Below are 20,318 nucleotides of genomic sequence, written 5' to 3' on the forward strand. Positions count from 1 at the left end.
GTGCAACAACTTGGAAAATAACATTTTAACATCAAAAAAAACACGCCTTTCTCATTCAACTGAAAAACACACTAAAATTTTAAAAGAGAAAAATGCAACATCTTGGAAAGTAACATTTTAACACCATAAAAATTTGCACTTATTCAACTGAAAATTTACACTAAAATTGACATTAACTGTGCTTTTACATTCCAAACCATCATACTAAACATAACAAGTTAATTGCCAATGTTTTCCTTCCCCTATACTTTACTTGAGGTAGTTCTACATAACCAACTATAACAAATTTACTTCCTAACATCCTCAATCTTCTGCTCTCCTTTAGTTTTAAGATACTTTAAGACATGGGCAACACTCTGAAATGGATGCCTTCTTTGGATATATTTTGGGGTTTTAGTGTCTGGAGGACTTTGATTTCTATATTAGCATACTGGTTTATGAAGTCTGGACATAACCTAAGGAAAATAGTCACTTGTTTTAAAGGACAGTTCTTTCAAATTCCCTTCAATATCAGATTTAGAGCCAAATACCATTGAATATGTTGATGCTGTAATTCCTAGCAAATTTCAAGAGGTCACTTTTTCTTTTCAAAATTATACTGTGCCCCTTCTTTGAAAATGAGTTTCATTTTCGAAGTCAAAACAAGTCCTTTCTCTTCTGCTGGCGGGCCCTCCCCGTCCCCAGATCAGCCTGTTCCAAAGTTGGTCATGTGTCTCACTGGGCCCCTTCAGTTGACCCAAGCGTCCCTCACCAGCTCCTATCCATCTCTATCTGCTGGAAAGGCTTTGAGGTTTCAGATTTAGGACAGCACCACTCATTCATGGTCTCTCCTCCATCAGGTTCTTTATTCTGATAGCTTCCGGAAACAAATACAAGGCAAAGCTGCCTATGTATTGGATACCCCTGAGATGAGACGGGTGAGGGAGACCCAACGGCACATCTCAACGGTGAGTCAGGAATTCTTTAGGATTGGCTGGCTGCATGTCAGAATGTGTAAAAAGGGATATAGTCACACCATCATATTTTCGTAAAGAAAATTCATGACATTTCAGGTGAAATATCATGAAGACTTTGAGAAACACAAGGGTTGCTTCACACCAGTGGTGACAGATCCTATCACTGAACGAGTAAAGAAGAACATGCAGGACTTCAGTGACATTAACTACCGAGGTATTCAGAGGAAAGTGGTAGAAATGGAACAAAAACGGAATGACCAAGATCAGGAGACTATTACAGGTAACTGAGCCTGGGTTGGGGGAGGGGATTAACTTTAAGTGAGGGGGTAGAAGAACAAAAGTAACATTATCTACATCAAGTCAAAATATAAAGGACTTCAATTGTTTTTTTTTTTTTGGAGACGGAGTCTTGCTCTGTCACCCAGGCTGGAGTGCAGTGGCGCAATCTCCGCTCACTGCAAACTCTGCCTCCCGGGTTCACGCCATTCTCCTGCCTCAGCCTCTCCGAGTAGCTGGGACTACAGGCGCCCGCCACCACGCCTGGCTAATTTTTTTGTATTTTTAGTAGAGACGGGGTTTCACCGTGGTCTCGATCTCCTGACCTCGTGATCCGCCCGCCTTGGCCTCCCCAAAGTGCTGGGATTACAAGCGTGAGCCACCGCGCCCGGCCGACTTCAATCGTTTTTTTAGGGGTGCAAGAAAGCTCCTATTATCTCACAGTTTACAAAGCTGATTTCTACCTTATCTTTGTTCTCCTCTGAGGAGAAGACATGACCCAGAACCTAAGCTGGAATAAGTGTGATTCAATCCTTTGGTGGTTGTTAAAATTCATGCCTTGGTTTTCAAGTTATTGGAAAACTCCAAGAACACTTGTTCTGATCACTGGTTTCCCTTTCAGGTCTACGTGTCTGGCGTACTAATCCTGGTTCGGTTTTTGACTATGATCCAGCAGAAGACAACATCCAGTCCCGAAGCTTACACATGATTAATGGTGTGTTATGCTGAAAAAGGCTTACAACATAAACATCACTATTTAGTACGCTAGAGTCAATGACTTTCATTTGGGCTCTGAAGTTCCTTCCCTCCAGACTTTTCCATTTTCTGAGCTGCCCATTTGGCATAAAAATACCTTGTTAATTAGTGAGCAAAACTTACTTTCTAGATAAGTTCAAGTTAGAAAAAATTTTGTTTCACTGCCTCAGTGCATGTCTCCTTCAGGCCCATTATTATCATTTCTAATTTTTTTTCCAAAGAAAAAACAGTAGTAAATCTTTCTATTGGAGAAGTAATGAAAATACATAGGCAAAGGGAAGAGAATGGATTTGACCTGTAGGAACTTCCTGAGCTCTATTGCATCAAGGAAGTTTATTCATTACACAAAGCAGGCTGCACAACTTTATTCCTTCTATTCATGTTAAAAAGTAGAATACTAGCCTGGAAAAGAGAATGAGACCTCTTCTCTACAAACAGTAAAAAAAAATTAGCCACGAGTGGTGTTGTACACCTGTAGTACCAGCTGTTCAGGGGGCTGAAGTGGGAGGATAGCTTGAGCCTAGGAGGTTGAAGCTGCAGTGAGCCGTGATTGTACCACTGCCCTTCAGCCTGAGCAACAGAGACCCCATCTCAAAAAAAAAAAAAAAAAAAAAGTTGAATATTATGTAGAGACAGTTCTCAAAGGATTTGTACTCCAGTTTTCTGATGAAGACACAGAAGTAAATCCATGGTTGCATTCTGACACATGCAGTTTTAAAGGTCTGCCCATGGTATTTTGGGAACACAGAGAAAGACTCTAAATTGATTTGCAGTTAGGGAGGACTTTCTGGAGAAGTTAAACATGGAGTCTGAATGTGAATATTACTATTCATTCATTTTGGTGAGCCAGGAAAATTGGCAGGGTGGAGGGGAGATGTTACAAATAGACTCTTGGATTTGAAACCTGGCTGTACAGCTTAACTGTTCCATGACCTTTGGTCATGTACTTAAGCTCTCATCTGTAAAAATAAGAAAGACAAACCTACATCAGAATAACTGTGAGGGTTTGACCCATGGGAAAGTATTTAAAACCATGCTTGGCAAAGACAACAATAACTGAGATTCAATTACTGTTAGGCATTACTACCATAGAAATTTCACGTTTGCTACATCTCCCCCAACTGCATCTCTCCCAGTCCAAGCTCAGCGCCGGAGCCGGGAGCAGTCACGATCTGCCAGCGCACTGAGCATCAGTGGCGGTGAGGAGAAGTCTGAGCATTCAGAAGCACCAGACCACCACCTTTCGACTTACAGCGACGGGGGTGTCTTTGCAGTCTCAACAGGTACAAGTGCATGGTGCTGACTTTGGCAGACCCACCCGGCCAGCTCATTGATGGTTACTATAAGAGATGCTTTGAGTACAAAAACAAATTTAAAAATTTTTCATCCTTTCTTTTAATGAGAAAAGACTGGAATTGTGGAGGGTTGCATGAAGTTAGATGTTTCATTTTCTTTTATTTCTCTTTTTGAAAATCATTCTAAGTTGGGGGAAAAAGACATCACTCAGCTGCTAAACACAGATTAAAGGATACATAACCATTTTTCTTCTTATAAAGAATTTCCCCCCTTCTTTTCAGCTTACAAACATGCAAAAACCACAGAGCTCCCACAACAACGATCATCTTCAGTTGCTACCCAACAGACAACGGTATCTTCCATCCCATCTCATCCATCTACTGCTGGAGTAAGTGAATAACAACTCACTTAAATAAATTATTCTTAATTTTTGATATGTGCAAACATGATTATTAGGTATTATGGTCTTTTTTTTTAACCAAACCTTCTATTTTATATAATGCTCTTTTATTACGTTTCATATTAATGATATCAGAAAACTTTCATTATCAAACTCAAATTAATGAAAAGCATTATTCAATAACTTAAAAAAAAAAAACCCAAACCTACAGCAAAGCATCAGTTTTGGCTCATTGGTCTCACCTACTATCTTAAACATTTGCTGGGCGTAGTGAATCATGCCTATAATGCCAGCACTTTGGGAGGCTGATGCGGGAGGATTGCTTGAGCTCAAGAGTTTGAGACCAGCCTAGGCAACATAGTGAGACTTCATCTCTACTAAAAACCAAAAAATTAGCCAGGTGTAGTGGCGCATCTATAGCCCCAGCTACTGAGGAAATTGAGGTGGGAGGATTGCTTGAGCCTGGAAATTGAGGTTGCAGTCAGCCATAACTGCATCACTGTACTCCAGCCTGGATGACAGAGGGAGACCCTGTCTCAAAACACAAGAATGTATAGATGTATGCAATGTGCCCACATATATACATGCCTTATCTTAGATCTCCCCTATTAATATGTATAGAAATGGTAAGCCAAATCATCTTCACAGTTCACCAGACTACTTCACAACTCTTAGTTTAAAACCCTGGATCTCATTCATAATATCCTCAAAAGCATAATACTTTAGGATCGATATGAACAATCTTTGTATGAAGACAACTGTCTTTACTAAATGACATACAAGAAGGTCTAAATAAGTGTTAGACCTATTATATTTAAGTAAGGGAATATTGTAAAGTTCTAATTTTCCCTGAAATAAACCAATGCATTCAATTCCAATATAAATCCCAATAGCATTTAAAAAAACTGTGCTAACCCTAAAATCTGAAAAAGATGCAAGGATAATCAAGTAAAATTTGAAAATGATAATACTTAAGGACTCAACTAAAAAAGAACAAAACATACCATAAAGCTATTAAAATTAAATATGGATTTAGCATGGCAATAGATACAAAATATGGATTTAGCATGGCAATAGATACAAAAATAGATGACGTCCAGAAACAGACCCTAGAAGAATTATAAATCAGCAGGAAAGGGGTAAGTTATTTAATTTATATGATCTGAGGTAACCAGTTATTTATTTAGTAAAATAATAAAATTAGATACCCATCTCAAAGCATAAACTGTAGCTGTACCAAAGATTTAGATGTAAAATACAAAATTGTAGAAGTACAAAGAATAATAGAGAATACTTTTTTTTATTTTTAGAGACAGGGTCTCACTCTATCACCCAAGCTGCAGTGCAGTGGCATGATCACAGCTCACTGCAGTCTTGACTTCATGGACTCAAGCAATCCTCCAGCCTCAGCCTCCCGAATAGCTAGGACTACAGGCGTATAGGCCATTCCAGGCTAATTTTTTTTTTTTGGTAGAGGCTCACTATGTTGCCCAGGCTGGTCTCGAACCCCTGGGCTCAAGCCCTCTGCCTGCTTCGGCCTCCCAAAATGCTGGGACTACAGGCATCAGCCACTCAGCCCGGCCATAATAATTTTAAATTATAAAGGGGAAAGCCTTCCCAGGCAAATTCCAAAATCTAGAAGTATAGAAGCCTGGCCAATTTGATCATAAAATTTTAAATGTTTCTATAACAAACACAAACATGTCAGACTGGGAGAAAACATTTACAGCATACATAACAAAAATATTAATATTGAAAAAGAATAAAGAACTCTAAAATTCACTGATAAATTATTCCCCTCGCCCACAAAACAGGACTTGGAAGACTAAGAATAGATAATTTATGGCAAAATAAATATAAATGGCCAACAAAAAAAGGTGTTCACCATGACTAGTAACCAGGAATATAAAAATAAAAGTGCTAGTAACCAGGAATATAAAAATAAGATAAAGTACATAATACAAAGTATCAAATTGAATCAAATATCATATTGTATCATATTCGAACATTTTAACAGCAAACTTAAAAAATTAGGTCAGGAATAGTGGCTCACACCTGTAATCCCAGCACTTTAGGAGGCTGAAGTGGGAAGACTGCTGGAGTCCAGGAGTTTAAGACCAGCCAATGCAACAAGGCAAAACCCCATCTCTACTTGTAAAATTATTTTATACATATACATATATATGTATAAAATAAGTTTAAACACACATGCCATTTGACCTAAAACTTTTCACCTTTAAAAGCTTTTTCTTCAGAAATTATTTGCCCAAAGATAAATGCTAGGATGCTCATTATAGTGTAAGAAAAAATAATGACAACTAAATGTCCAGAAAAATGAAAATGGCTGAATAATTCGTGATATTATTAAAATGTGAAATTCTCTGCAGCAGTCAAAAAGGGTAAGATGCAGCTATATTTACATGGAAAGACTTCCAAGCTATATTAAATGGAAAGAACAAATCACAGTATTATTTATAGTAATGTTCCACTTACGCAAAGGGGAAAGGAAATCTATTTGTGAATTTGAATATATGCATGTGTATTTCAAAATGCAAGAAAAAACGATATAGGTTACATCTAAAACTACTAACCAGTGGCTGCTCCTAGGAAGAAACTTTTGATATTATCACTTATTATATACCTCCGAATTATTACAATTTTAATACTGTGGAAGATAGCTTTGAGAAACTTTTACTACTCGTATGCTCCCAAATTCCCAGAGTGAAAGATGACATGCAACAGTGCTATGGGTTTTCAAATTCTTCTCTAAAATACAAGACTGACCTCTTCAAAAGGTAGAAAAAGGCCATAAATAAAATTAGCAGCATGTTCTCTCTTTTCTGTCAGTACACACACACACACACACACACGATTCATGCATACATCACTTGGTATGAAGTTCATACTTTGAAGTGTACAATTCAATGACTTTAAGTTTTCAACCATCACCATAATCTAATTTTAGAATACTTTCATCACCATAAAAACAACTGTGTATTCAAAACTCTTCTGGTGAATTAAAAGCAAACAAATGCCGGTGCCCATTGGCATTCATTCTCCATCCCCAACTTATCCCTTTCTGCTCCATCCAATCCTAGGTATCCATTTCCTGTCACTATATTATTTGGCTACCTGAGACATTTCATATAAATAAAACCATACAATATACTGACTTTAGTGCATGGCTTCCTTTACTTTTGAAGTTCATCCATGTTGTATCATGTATTAGTACTTCATTCTTGTTACTACCCAATAATAGATCTGTATGGATATACCACATCTTGCTTATGCATTCATCAGTTGGTGGGCATTTAAGTTGTTTCCACTTTTTGGCTATTATGAATAATACTGCTATGGACATGGATGTACAAATTATTGTGCAGATCTATGTCTTCATTCTTCTTGGGTGTACACCTAGGAGTAGAATTTGCTGGGCCATAAGGTAATGCTGTATTTAACATGTGGTAACTGCCAAATTCTTTTCCAAGGTGGCTGCACTCTTTTCCACTTCCACCAGTGGTTTATGAAGGACCCAATTTCTCCACATCCTTTCTAACATCTGTTATTGTCTGTCTTTATTATTATCACCATTCTGGCATGTGTGAAGGGGTATCTCATTGTGATTTTAATAATTTGCATTTCCAGATGACTAATTTTGAGCATCCTTTTGTGTGCTTTTTGGCTATTTGTCTATCTTTTTTTTGGAGAAATGTCTATTCATATCCTTTGCCTCTTTTGGTGGGGGAAGGCATTGAGTTGTAGGAGTTCTTCCTATGTTCTGGATATTAATTGCCTATCAGATACATGACTTGCAAGTATTTCCTATTTTGTGGGTTCCTTTTACTTTGTTGATGGTTGCACATTCTCTTTTGTTCAACTTAAGTTTGTGGAGTCAGTCATGAGAGATCTTACAAATAGATGTGTGTTAACTGTTGCAAATCCAACATATAATATTTCCCCTTTTTCCATCCCCACGAATAGAAAATCTTCCGTGCCATGTATGACTATATGGCTGCTGATGCAGATGAGGTGTCCTTCAAAGATGGAGATGCCATCATAAATGTTCAAGCAATTGATGAAGGTTGGATGTATGGCACTGTGCAGAGGACTGGCAGGACCGGAATGCTCCCAGCCAACTACGTTGAAGCTATTTAGGCATTTCAAAGCATCACAACTGTCTGCAGGACTTACAGATCCTGCAGTCAATGTTTCAGTTTAGACTCTGCACTGTTACCTAAGTTCTCAAGCTGCCTATGGTTTTTCTGTGTCAATGTGATTTATGGTAGTACCATCTTTTCTCCTTTGGGTTTTAAAATAAGTTGCAGAATAGACATTTTAAAAGCTTCTGCAATATTATTTCTGTGCCTAGAGTCTTTCTCCATTATAAACGTTTTAACATTATTTTTCTAAAACAGGGATTTTGAATATGCCAAACACATGAAAGGAAAAACAGCAGAGACATTCACCTTTTCCTTGCTGATTGCTAATGCTTATTATTTCTAATTCAGTTCTGAAATTATAAACTTATAATCAATACAAACCAGCAACTAATAAAACCTCTAATTCTGCAACACTCTGTGGATGGAATGAGCATTATTTATTTTTAATGGTTTTAATATCTACCTATAAAAATTCAATGAAGCAAATTCTACATAAAATTACTAAAAAATTACCTAAATTTAAAAAATGTACTGTTATGCATAAGAGTAGATATTCTCAAAATTCTATCTATACTTGCATTCAGCAAGCTTCTATTACAGTTTTAAGAACACCTGTGGACTCCAATCCTAACTTCAAGGGCATCTTTCCCATCTGTATCCAGTAGGATGGAAGCATGTGGCGAAGACAAAGGGAGGAGAAGCAACCATAATGGCTTAATGTTTAAGTTTACAGACTGTTCTTCCTAGAAGGCAGATAAGTCCCTGTAACTTTACAGCTGTAGTAATGCTGCTTCAAGCTTCTTAATGTGTCTCAGACTCGGAGAAAATGCTCTTGCGAAGAGAGTGCACTCACTTGCGAATGACCAACGTACACCTCGATGCCAGGCACTGGGTCAGAGGCTGAAGCTCAAGTGAAGAACAAGAGACAGTTGATGCCCTTAGGGAATTTACAGACCCAAGAAAAGGCAAATTATGCCTAACCATCCAAATGGTGCCAGAGATTGCTACTCTCCTGCTCCCAAGTCTTCCATCTTGCCTTAAACTGGATAAAAATGCAAGTTAGGCAACAATCCTATTGTGATTTCCAACTCCCTAACTTTTAGAATACTAAAGTATATGCTATCTCCATTACGATGAGCCATTTTTTTGTTTGGAGACAGAGTCTCACTCTGTCGCCCAGGCTGGAGTGCAGTGGCCCAATCTCTACTCACTGCAACCTCCTGGGTTCAAGTGATTCTTGTGTCTCAGCCTCCTGAGCAGCTGGGACTACAGGTGTGTGCCACCACTCTGGGCTAATGTTTGTATTTTTAATAGAGACAGGGTTTTGCCATACTGGCCAGACTGGTCTTGAACTCCTGACTTCAGGTGATCCACCCACCTCAGCCTCCCAAAGTCTGGGATTACAGGCCTGAGCCACTGGACCTGGCCTGGCTGGTTTAGTTTTAAATTTCCTATTTACTTTATCGGTTTGCCAAGGCACACTTTGCAGTTGCTATTGCAAAGAAAAACAGAACTTTTGTCTCTTACAGATTTTTCTTTAAAGCCTGGAAAATGTTCAACATGCAGCTGGCTTTCCAAGATCCTTGGGTTCCACATCCACAGATTCAACCAACCATGAATCAAAAATATTCAGAAAAAAAAAGATGGTCATATCTGTACTGAACAGCTAGACTTTTTTCTTGTGATTAGCCCTTAAACAATACAGTATAGCCTATTTACATACATTTACATTATATTAGGTATTATAATCAAGAGATTATTTAAAGCACAGGTGCCCAGCCTTTTTGGCACTAGGGACCGGTTTTGTGGAAGACAATTTTTCCACACAGTGGGGAAGGGTGGGGAACGAAACTGTTCCACCTCTGATCAGGTGTTAGATTCTGATAAGGAGCACAAACCTAGATCCCTCACGTGAGCAGTTCATGAAGAATTTACTGTGGCAACTGAGCTGACAGGAGGCAGAGCTCAGGTGGTAATGCTTGCTCACCTCACCGGCCACTCGACCTCCTGCTGTACAGCCTGTTTCCTAACAGGCCATGGATCCATACCACTCCACAGCCCATGGGTTGGGGAACCCTGATTTAAAGTATATGGGAGAATGTGCATAGGTTATATGCAAATATTAGGTCATTTTACACTAGGGATTTTAACATCCATAAGGTGGGGGTGGTCCTGAAACCAATACCCCATGGATATTGAGGGATGACTATATACATAATAGTAGAGAATAATCCTACATCCACCAACTAGCCTCAAAAATTATAAACTCGTGGTTAACCCTGTTTCCTCTCCACCAAAATCAACTCATGGTTAACCCTGTTTCCTCTCCACCAAACCAATGCACTCCTCCCATTACCTTATAACTTCCTTATAGTGAATCTCATTACAGATTAGTCACCTTTCAGTGTATATCTTACAAAGGACTCTTAAAACATTAATCACAAGAAAATTAACACACCTTAAAAACTGGCAATCAATATCCAATGTTCTAATCTTCCTGTCATCTGCTTGTGCTTGTTGGTCCAACGATACTAGGGAAGTCCTTTGTATATATCTCCACTACCACGTAGGCTGCAAAGAGCCATCTTCAAGAAACTATAAAAGGGAGAAATTAGGTCTACGGGTTACATCTCAACCAAATCTCACTCAAATGTATGAACTGCATTGTGTCCCACCCTCCCACCCCCAAATTCATGTTAAGTCCTAACCCCCAAGGCCTCAGAATGTGACCTTGGAAATAGGATCCTTGCAGATGCCGTTAATTCAGATGAGGCCCTAATCCAACGGCCTTGCTATCCTTATAAAAGGGAAATTTAGACAAATACACAGGCACACAGGGAGAAAGTCATATGAAGATGGGAGACTGGGGAAATACCTCTACCTGCCAAAAATGGCCAGCACGCCACCCCAGAAAGCTAGCTGGGGAGAGGTATGGGACAGATACTTCCACACAGTCCTTAGAAGGAACAAACCCTGCTGATACCGTATCTCAGACCTCTACTATTCAAAACTGAGACAATACATTTCTGTTGTTTAACTTATTAGGTTTGTGGTACTGCTACAGCAGCCCTAGGAAACTAATACAGTATCTTTCAACATCACTGTTTACCCTAATTGTTGTTGTGGTTTTTTTTCCTTAAAACTATGGAGATTTTCTTCGGCTGCCACCAACGTGCTTGGTTCTGCAGAGGAAGCTAAGGTCACGTTGGGGTAAGGCATTTACTTCATCTGGTGACTAGCCTGGCAGCGCCAGCTCTGCCCTCGCCCACACCATGTGGATTGCCTCTCCAAGCTTGCCTGCATCTACTCAGCCCTTATTTGACGAAACCTCTCTTGTAACAAGTTCAATGAGAAACTAAACTCATTAACAACAACAAAAAAACCACCACCTCTGGATTTAGAAACCAGTGGAACCCATAAAACTATGCATAAATCAGAAAATCTCTGTGGTTAAAAAGCAGGCCATAAAAGGGGAAAAGGAAAAGGAATCGTTCATGTTTGTGGAGGAATATAACGTATACTCTGTGGTAACTGAATTAAGCTATTCATACTCATTTCAGATCTCATGAAAACAACAAAACAAAAAACCAAAATGTAGCCAACAAAAACAAGTACCAGAGTTTAGTTTTTATAGTTTTATTTCAGGTAAAAGTGCATTTCTTAAAAAATGTTTCAATATCCAGTTTCCATTGTCAAGTGATAACAGTTAACCCTCAATGATTCATGAAAAGTTTTACTGTGAATCAAACATAGAATTCCGCCCCCCTCAACAGTCATAAAGAACCAGAAATAGTAACTGTAAGTGTGCCTGCTTCAAACACTGTATAAAGCAGTGGTCCCCTAACCTTTTTTCAGCAGGGACCAGTTTCGTGGAAGACAATTTCCACAGACAGAGGTGTTGGGGTAGATGGTTTCAAGATGAGACTGTTCCACCTCAGATCATCAGGTATTAGATTCTCATAATGAGCGCACAACCTAGATATCTTGCATGTGCAGTTCACAATAGGGTTCATGCTCCTATGAGAATCTAATGCCACCCAGGGGTTTGAAACCCCTAGTATAAAGCATTATACGATCAAATAAAACTGACTGCACCATTATTTCCATATTTGCAGGTAACTGAGGAATGAACAAGTACTTCTGTTAGGCTTCAACTTAAATCATTTTTAAGACTTATCAAATATAAATACTTCGTGAATGTAAAACTAAGCTCTTTTAGAGTTTACCAAATGATCGGGACAACAATATTATAGGGTTAATAAATGACTGATTTGGCGTCTATCAGTCTTTTTCTAAGTGCTATCAGTCAGGTCTATCCACAGGAGGTAGTGCAGAAAGCAACTGATAATTCACAGACCATCAAGGTCCCTTAACATCATGGCAAATGCGTAACTATAGTTTGAGAGTTTAAGTAGGAAAAAGAAGTGTACTTATAAAGTACTAGTGTTTCCTAGTATCTGTGTAATTTGAGCAATAGTAAAACATGTAAGTAAAATCAGGAGAAGCCATTTTGGAAAATACAGGGGTAACAGAAATTAAGTAATCAAGACCTCACTCTGCCAGCTAGAAGCAAATAACTAAATTGACTAACGTGCCATGCATGAGCAAAACCTTCCTCCATAAAAGGGATCGACAAACTCTTTAAAAGGCCAGACAGTATTTTGACTGCTGGAAGCCATACAGACTCTGTTATACTACTAAACTCAGCCACTGTACCAGGAAAGCAGCTAAAGACAATAAGCACAGCTGTTCCAATAAAACTTTATTTCTGGATACTGAAATTTTAATTTAATACGTTTTCATGTGTCACAAAATATCCTTCTTTTGACTTTTTTCACCATTAAAAAATGTAAAAACCAGTCTCAGCTCACAGGTAGTACAAAAAACAGGTCGCATGCTAGTTTACCAATCTGTGCTCTGTAAAAAAACTTAGGAGTTAAGACTGCCATCCTTCAGTTTCTATACTCAAAACCAATTTTGCTCTTAATTCTGTTTTCTTTTGGAAACTTCCTATTCTATAAAAATAAAAATTCTTTAGACACTTGTTAGCTATTCAATAATGTATCAAAATAATTGTTACACTATACTCTATTTTCAGTTCCATGACATTTTATTTTGAAGGTGATCTTCCTAGTTATATGTTGTTTATCTGTTTAAGAAACAAAGCCACCTTTGTTGGAAATACTTATTAACTTACTGCTTTTGTGGGAGTGTTACTAATGTATTTTAACATAATCCCTCTGGGTATTTATGAACATCAATTATAATACTGTGCTATGGACAGAACAGCTCTCAGAGACTATAAGCTATCAGCTATTACTGAAGTATATAGGAGTATATAGGACAGCTTGTCTACTAAATGGACTATGCATTAAAATTCCAGCTCAATCTGCCTTTTCCATTCTCTTCAACTAATCACTTCTCAGTGCATCAACTTCTATCAGCATATAAGCTTGCTGTCCAGTAAATTTAGCTTTATCTACAATTATAAATTGGCACACTGTGGCCAAAAATATTCCCTCTGCTACAAGTAGAGTACAAAAGTTAGAGGTTTTTTCTTACTTCTGACATCAACAATTGAAAATATTGTCTTCAATTTTTTAGGTAAGATGAAGGGTTATCTTTTATTCCAATGGTATTTACAGCTTACCACAACATATTTGGTTTTAACTGTTCTTTGGAGAAAGAAAGGCTTAGTATGTAAAGAAAAAAATGATTAGGACCACATCAGAAAATTTAACATTCTATTTCAGAACTGAGTAAATTCTCACAACTGTTTAGACTATATTAAATATTTATAGATCTCGAAACTTCGATGACTTACATTTTAATGGCTACTTGCAAAGAACAATATGTAAAGCCTGGCACATAACATACTTATTAACTGGACATCAGAAAGCACGAAACCCAATTTGTTTTACAGATCAAACTATCAACAAATTTTGATAAGCAAATTTTTAAAACCTATTACTTAACTTTCGGCTACATTTTCCCTAGTGCTTTCAGGGTAGTTCTTACAGATTATTTAAATATGTGAGGAAAATCCAACACCTTAACAGAATTCCAAGAAAAACTCACTTTTCCAGAATCATATTATTCAACTCTATCTTTCAAATTTCACTTTACAATGAAACAGGAATTTTCAACCACGTAATATAACAGAAAATTAAGTGACCAGAGGTCTGCAGTATAATGACAGGGCATATCTGCTAGACTGACTTATTCATTATAGCACTACTAAATTTAACTGCCAAATTAATATTAGGGGTAGTGTTGATTTTCCATGTTTATTAATAATGATGATCCACAATAGAAGGCAAGATTTATTTAGAGACTAAATATATTCTAATACTTAGAAATCAACTTTCATATTAACAAAAACATAACCCACACTCATGAGAAAATACTTTGTCTAATTTGCCTTATCAATAAGATTCTTTATAACCTGAAATTCTTAGTCTGCCTACTTAAAAAATAAATCATCCATATTTTTAAAAGGATCTTAAGCAAAATTCTTAACTTTCTTAAAATTTTTGAACTTTAAGCCTTCAAAACCAGTCTGCACCCCCAATTCATAAAATTGACAGAGTTATAAAAGGACTTGAATCTGCCTGGGTTACCAAAACCTAAAACACAGCCTGAAGCCTCTTAGGCCCATCTACCAGTGCAGTTCACAGGCATCTGTATGAATCACCTGGGACTGTGTTTAAAAAGACTCACAGGGCCCAATGTAGATCTACTGAATCAGAATCCGCTTGTTCATATGCACATCAAAGTTTGAGAGAGCACTATGTTAAAAATCAAAACCTCACTCTAATGTTTCTATACAAAGTACAAGGTCTTTCTAATGGCTTAGGAATAAGATAGACATGGGTTGCAGCAATGAGGAAATAGTCTCCTCCCCCCACCCAAGTTTTAGTCTAATAATGCCAACTAACTGCTGTATAGCCTCCTGGGCTGAATGACAAATTAACTTCTTGAAAATCAATTATGAAGAATATGAGACAAAACCTAGGCCTTTCTTACTGAATTAAAGTCAAAGTTGGAAGAAAAAAGTTAACTCTTTTATACTTTCTTTTTAAAAAGCAATTACTCTATTCTCATTCCTTTACACCTTAAAAAATAAAACCTCACTTACATATTCACGATCCCCACCATTTCCCCCAATTTTGTTTCTTGCCTCATGACTTACTCTTCACATTTTTATGATGTTTAAATTGTAAAAGAGTCTTTAACTATCTTATCTTCAAGCTGTACAGAAAAAAAAAAATCCATGGGCAATGTTAGAATTAAACTTTTTTTTTTTTTTTTTTTTTTTTTTTGCGAGACAGAGATTCACTCTGTCACGCAATGGCATGATCTCGGCTCACTGCAACCTCCGCCTAAAAGGTTCAAGCAATTCTCATGTCTCAGCCTCCCGAGTAGCTGAGATTACAAATATGCACCAACATACCTGGCCGGTTTTTGTATTTTTAGTAGAGACAGGATTTCGCCACATTGGCCAGGTCAGTTTTGAACTCCTGGACCAAAGTGATCCACCTGCCCGGCCTTCAATCATGCTTTTAATGTGCGGGTTTAAATCCTGTTTTTGCCTGTATTATCCAATAGCATTATTTAACCTGATTCATCTTTTAACTATTTTGAATTAGAGTAAAGCTCCATATGATTCAACAATGGTTTTCAAACTTGTACAAGTGGCAAAGCAGCTTTAACAATGAGATCACTGAAATACTGAAAATTTAAATCCACTCTAAAATCCAAAACAGATTTCATAGATATGAGAATGACGGGCCAGGAGCGGTGGCTCACGCCTGTAATTCCAGCACTTTAGGAGGCTGAGGCAGGTGGATATCTGAGGTCAGTTCGAGACCAGCTTGGCCGACATGGTGAAACCCCGTCTCTACTAAAATACAAAAATTATCCGGTTGTGGTGGCAGGCGCCTGTAATCCCAGCTACTCGGGAGGCTGAGGCAGGAGAATCGCTTGAACCCAGGAGGTGGAGGTTGCAGTGAGCTGAGATCGTGCCACTGCACTCCAGCCTGGGCAGCAAGGGCAAAACTCCATCTCAAAAAAAAAAAAAAAAAGAAAATGGCCGGGCGGGGTGGCTCACACCTGTAATCCCAGCACTTTGGGAGGCTGAGGCAGGCGGATCACGAGGTCAGGAGATCAAGACCATCCCAGCTAACACAGTGAACCCCTTCTCTACTAAAAATACAAAAAATTAGCCGAGCGTGGTGGCGGGCACCTGTAGTCCCAGCTACTCAGGAGGCTGAGGCAGGAGAATGGCGTGAACCTGGAAGGCAGAGCTTGCAGTGAGCCGAGATCGCACCACTGCACTCTAGCATGGGCGACAGAGCAAGACTGTGTCTCAAAAAAAAAAAAGATACTACATGACACTCCTCTATGCCACTAGTTTTTTCTTCTTAAATATGCATAAGACAATTAAGACACATTTGAGTGTTATTATGATCTGATATTTGTTTTATTAACCATTAGAAAAGATTTGAAAAAACAAACTCCATTTTAATAGTGAGACAACACAGTAGAGCTAATCAGGGAATATTAATGTTTTGCTATTCGGGAATTACTAAGGGGGAAATTTGCAGGAAACTTTAAGGCAAGAATATTGCAAATAAGTTGCCAAAAATATATGCTTATAGCCACAGCAAAATGAAGATTTAGCATGCTTGTCTTTGCTCCCAAAAATTTTAAATGCAACCTTATTAAACTATAATGTTTTTAAAATTAATACTTGTGCTTATATAAAATTCAGTGATTTAAGTACATGATACTCATTTGGTCACATTTTCTGCTATTACTGTTCGGCTTCCCAAGAATTTCATTCAATCAGCAAGTTTAGTTCACACAAACGTTAAGGCACATAGTCATGAAACAAGCTAATTTTAATTCTGAAGTGTGTTAAAGTAATCTGCTCCCCTCTGCCCCAAACACATATACATAGCTGCTTATTCATACCTGTTTGCTAAAAACTCGTGCACCTCCTTACGGTTAAATATAATTTGGGAAATGAATGATGTAAAATATAAATCATAATTATAATTCCTTTTAAAGAAATTAGTATTTTTCTTTAGTTACTTCAAGCCACAATCCTTAATTCAATGATCCCAGCATTCTTTATAAAACCATCCTTGGTATATGAATATCTTATTTAGACCCCAAAATATCTGTGATTATGATGAATTTATGATGATGAAAAAAGACACCAACTTTTATAGGGGTTGATGAAAAAAGACACCAACTTTTATAGAGATCCCTGAATATACGAGAGCTAACTAGGCACAAGGATTAAACTTTCTATGACTTGCTGTAGAATGTGTGCCTTGCTAAGTAGAGAGATTAGCTTCTGAATAAAATGTGAAAACTGAGATCACTCACTCATTCTTTTCAGAGAACAAGTGAGATATATTGTCAGTTAAAAAGATGAAACAAATATGGGAAGTCGGGCACTAATATTAGTTGGCAAAATTTACAAAGGTTTTAATTACATACCTCTTTAAAAAAAGAAAACCTAGGCAAAACAGACATATATTAAAAACAACAGTTTCAAATTTCTTCCAAGTTTGCTTTTAAATGAAGGTTTAAAAAGCAGATCAACTCTAGATTTCGTACAGCCCAACCTGCTGTGAAATACTGAAACTAACTTTCCTTTAAGAAATGTTAAGGAGGCACACTTTCTAGTGGCTGATACCCTCTTCCAAACCAAAAGTAGTAAGAAGGTAAGGGTATGAACAGCAAAGTTGTGTAACATTTTCTTATTTCTATAATTTTACTTATTCTGGATACTTTTAGAAAATAAAGTCACGTTTTAACTAAGACTGTTAATTAAGTACAAAACTATTTGTTGTTGTATTTGCAGTTACAGTATCCTACAAATATGTGCAGCAAGCCCATGAAGCACTTTCACTGTCAATACTGCTATTTCAGTATTTAATATATACAAAATGTTTCTATTGAACAGAACCAAGGTATTCACAATAAGCTGCAGAAAAACCCATGCAATTAACAAAGAATGAAATTTATAAATTAAAAACATTGTCGTCTATACATAATGTACAATCATGCATTTAAAAATGAATACTATACGTCTAATAAGAATAAATTTTCACAGTCAACTGCTGCTGCACGAATATTTGCTAATGCAAATGAATAAAATCTTAGTAAATTCTGCATTAATATTTTAACCCCCAGAAGTTGAAACTTTTCTCATTTTTCTTGAAAGCTGTCAAAAGTTGACATATGCAGGAAAAGTTCCAATTCTTTCGCATTTCATTTGAGGTTTTTAACCAGTAACAAACTTCCTAAACCTCAGTCCCAACAAACATGAATTAAACAAACAAACAAACAAAAGTATAAACACCTTTATCAGTTCAGCAAAAATTCAAATAAAAATGTTCAATTTTACTTAAAAGTATTTTACATGTTTCACCAGAATATGCACGGGTTTAAGAAAGTATGAAATAAAATGTATAGTTCCGTTACTAGTTTTGCTTTCACATCTCAGTAAGATAATTAAATTTCCTGAAAAACCACGCATAGCAGCCAAGAAAAATACAATATATGAAAAAAAAAAAAGATCTTACATAATGAACTTACAAAATTGAACTTACATAATAAGTCACTGTCCTTCGGGGTTTGAAATGTTAACTTTGCAAAGAGTCTCTTCTTTGAAATTGTGCTATTATTTCAGAACTTGTTTCCTCAATCAAGAAATCCAGTGATGTTTTAAAAAACCTTCAATTTTCTCTGAAAATACTAAATAGAATTTTCATGGGATGGTGATCTCCAACGTGACTGTAGATTTTTTATTACAGAGTTTGCCATACTACTTAGTTTCTCGTGCATTTCAAATAGTTGGCTTCCTGAATAATTATGAAGATCTTCTGAATCCAGCTGAAGAGCAAGAGCACTAATCTGTGCCACAAGGTTTTTGGATAACGGAGTTTCTAAAGCAACAGGATCAATTATATCTAAAAGAGAAAAAAAAAAACACAATTAAATCTATACCAGACAAAAACTAAATTATTTACATGATCTTTTAAGTTAGTCCAAGTGCCTAGGTTTCAAATTGAGAGAGCAGGCTTAGGTCTTCATGAGGACAAGCAGACAAAAAAATCTACCATAGCTGCTGCTGCTGCTTCTTATTATTATTATGAGATGGAGCCTCATTCTATTGCCCAGGCTGGAGTGCAGTAGCATAATCTCAGCTCACTGCAACCTCTGCCTCCTAGGTTCAAGCCATTCTCCCGCCTCAGCCTCCCAAGTAGCTGGGATTACGGGCATGCACCACCGCATCCAGCTAATTTTTGTATTTTTAGAAGGGGCAGGGTTTCATATTGCCCAGAGTGGTCTCGAACTCCCGACCTCAAGCGATCCACCCACCTTGGCCTCCCAAAGTGCTGGGATTACAGGCGTGAGCCACCATGCCCAGCCCACCACAGCTTATTATTCTGTGCTATTCTCATAGATTATTCTGTGCTATTAAAGAAATTTAAAAATGGGTAGACTACTTCATTTATTAATAGAACTAGAAGAGAAAGCATATAGTTTAAATCCTTGAGACCTTGATGGAGAAGTTGACAAGAAAAACAAGTAGACACATTTGATGTCCAATCAGTTTTTCATATAGCCCAAATTAAACATAAAATAATTGTTGAAATAATAAGGCATGGTCAAATTAGACTAAAAAAAAAAAACAAAATATTTCAAGAAAGTCAGCTGATCTTCTAAATAAAATTATCCCACTTTTGCTAAAATATACCTGAGGCAAGTCTTTCTTCATCAGGTGACAGAGATTTATTTTCTATTCCATTTACTGCTTTTTCAGAAATATCAAAAACTGGAATCTCTTCTAGTCCACGAGTCTTCACCTTGATTACAGTTGGAGCAGAAAAAAGGGAGAAAAAAAAAAAAAAAAACAAAAAAACAAAAGAAAACACAACAAATTGAAATTTACTTTTAATAGGAGTAATAGTACAAACACTGGAAAACATATTGCGTAGAACCTATGTTCTACCACCCATCACAATTAAGCGCTAATACTGCTAAAAAAGTAGGTTCCAACTACACAAAATAAAGCATTACAAAGTATTTCCTCAAAGAGAGGGTTAGAATTTAACAATATTTAATAATGGTTTTCTCAAGAAATATAGCCATGGCAGCTAAGAAAATTACATTCTATTTCCCAAGTTCAAGAATACGGTATAAAAAAAGTCTATGCCAGAGATTTCCAAGCTTAAATAAAACACAGAATTTAAAAAAAAACAACACACAATTTTCTGGCTGGGTGCGGTGGCTCACCCCTGTAATCCCAGCACTTTGGGAGGCCAAGGTGGGTAGATGACTTGAGGTCAGGAGTTCAAGACCAACCTGGCAAACATAGTGAAACGCCCCCTCTACTAAAAACACAAAAATTACGGTGCCTGTAATCCTAGCTACTCGGGAGGCTGAGGGAGG

The 20,318-nt window shown here is 37.2% G+C and overlaps 2 protein-coding genes across 13 annotated transcripts in view; one reads left to right on the forward strand and one right to left on the reverse strand.

Moving 5' to 3' along the window:
- NEB (nebulin) overlaps nucleotides 1–8,257 on the forward strand; it is a 251,975-nt gene extending 243,718 nt beyond the window's left edge. The window contains exons 152-157 of the mRNA XM_058436183.1: nucleotides 840–947; nucleotides 1,053–1,236; nucleotides 1,855–1,947; nucleotides 3,125–3,271; nucleotides 3,566–3,672; nucleotides 7,666–8,257. Coding sequence (XP_058292166.1) covers nucleotides 840–947; nucleotides 1,053–1,236; nucleotides 1,855–1,947; nucleotides 3,125–3,271; nucleotides 3,566–3,672; nucleotides 7,666–7,839 — 813 coding nt within the window. The 3' untranslated portion in view covers nucleotides 7,840–8,257. The remainder of the gene's footprint in view (nucleotides 1–839; nucleotides 948–1,052; nucleotides 1,237–1,854; nucleotides 1,948–3,124; nucleotides 3,272–3,565; nucleotides 3,673–7,665) is intronic.
- The window catches only part of RIF1 (replication timing regulatory factor 1), a 98,849-nt gene that overhangs the window by 13,546 nt on the left and 64,985 nt on the right, over nucleotides 1–20,318 (reverse strand). For 11 of the 12 annotated variants that reach the window (XM_058442069.1, XM_058442087.1, XM_058442086.1 and 8 more), the window contains 3 exons: nucleotides 19,624–19,732; nucleotides 18,473–18,832; nucleotides 10,303–10,439 (listed from right to left, as the gene is read on the reverse strand). In XM_058442069.1, coding sequence (XP_058298052.1) covers nucleotides 18,618–18,832; nucleotides 19,624–19,732 — 324 coding nt within the window. In that variant the 3' untranslated portion in view covers nucleotides 10,303–10,439; nucleotides 18,473–18,617. Of the gene's footprint in view, nucleotides 1–10,302; nucleotides 10,440–11,489; nucleotides 18,833–19,623; nucleotides 19,733–20,318 lie in introns of those variants that run through there. The other variant, XM_032755727.2, reaches the window with a different exon arrangement.

The sequence above is a fragment of the Hylobates moloch genome, unplaced genomic scaffold (genome assembly GCF_009828535.3).
Source record: "Hylobates moloch isolate HMO894 unplaced genomic scaffold, HMol_V3 SCAFFOLD_1, whole genome shotgun sequence".
Taxonomy (NCBI): Eukaryota; Metazoa; Chordata; class Mammalia; order Primates; family Hylobatidae; genus Hylobates; species Hylobates moloch.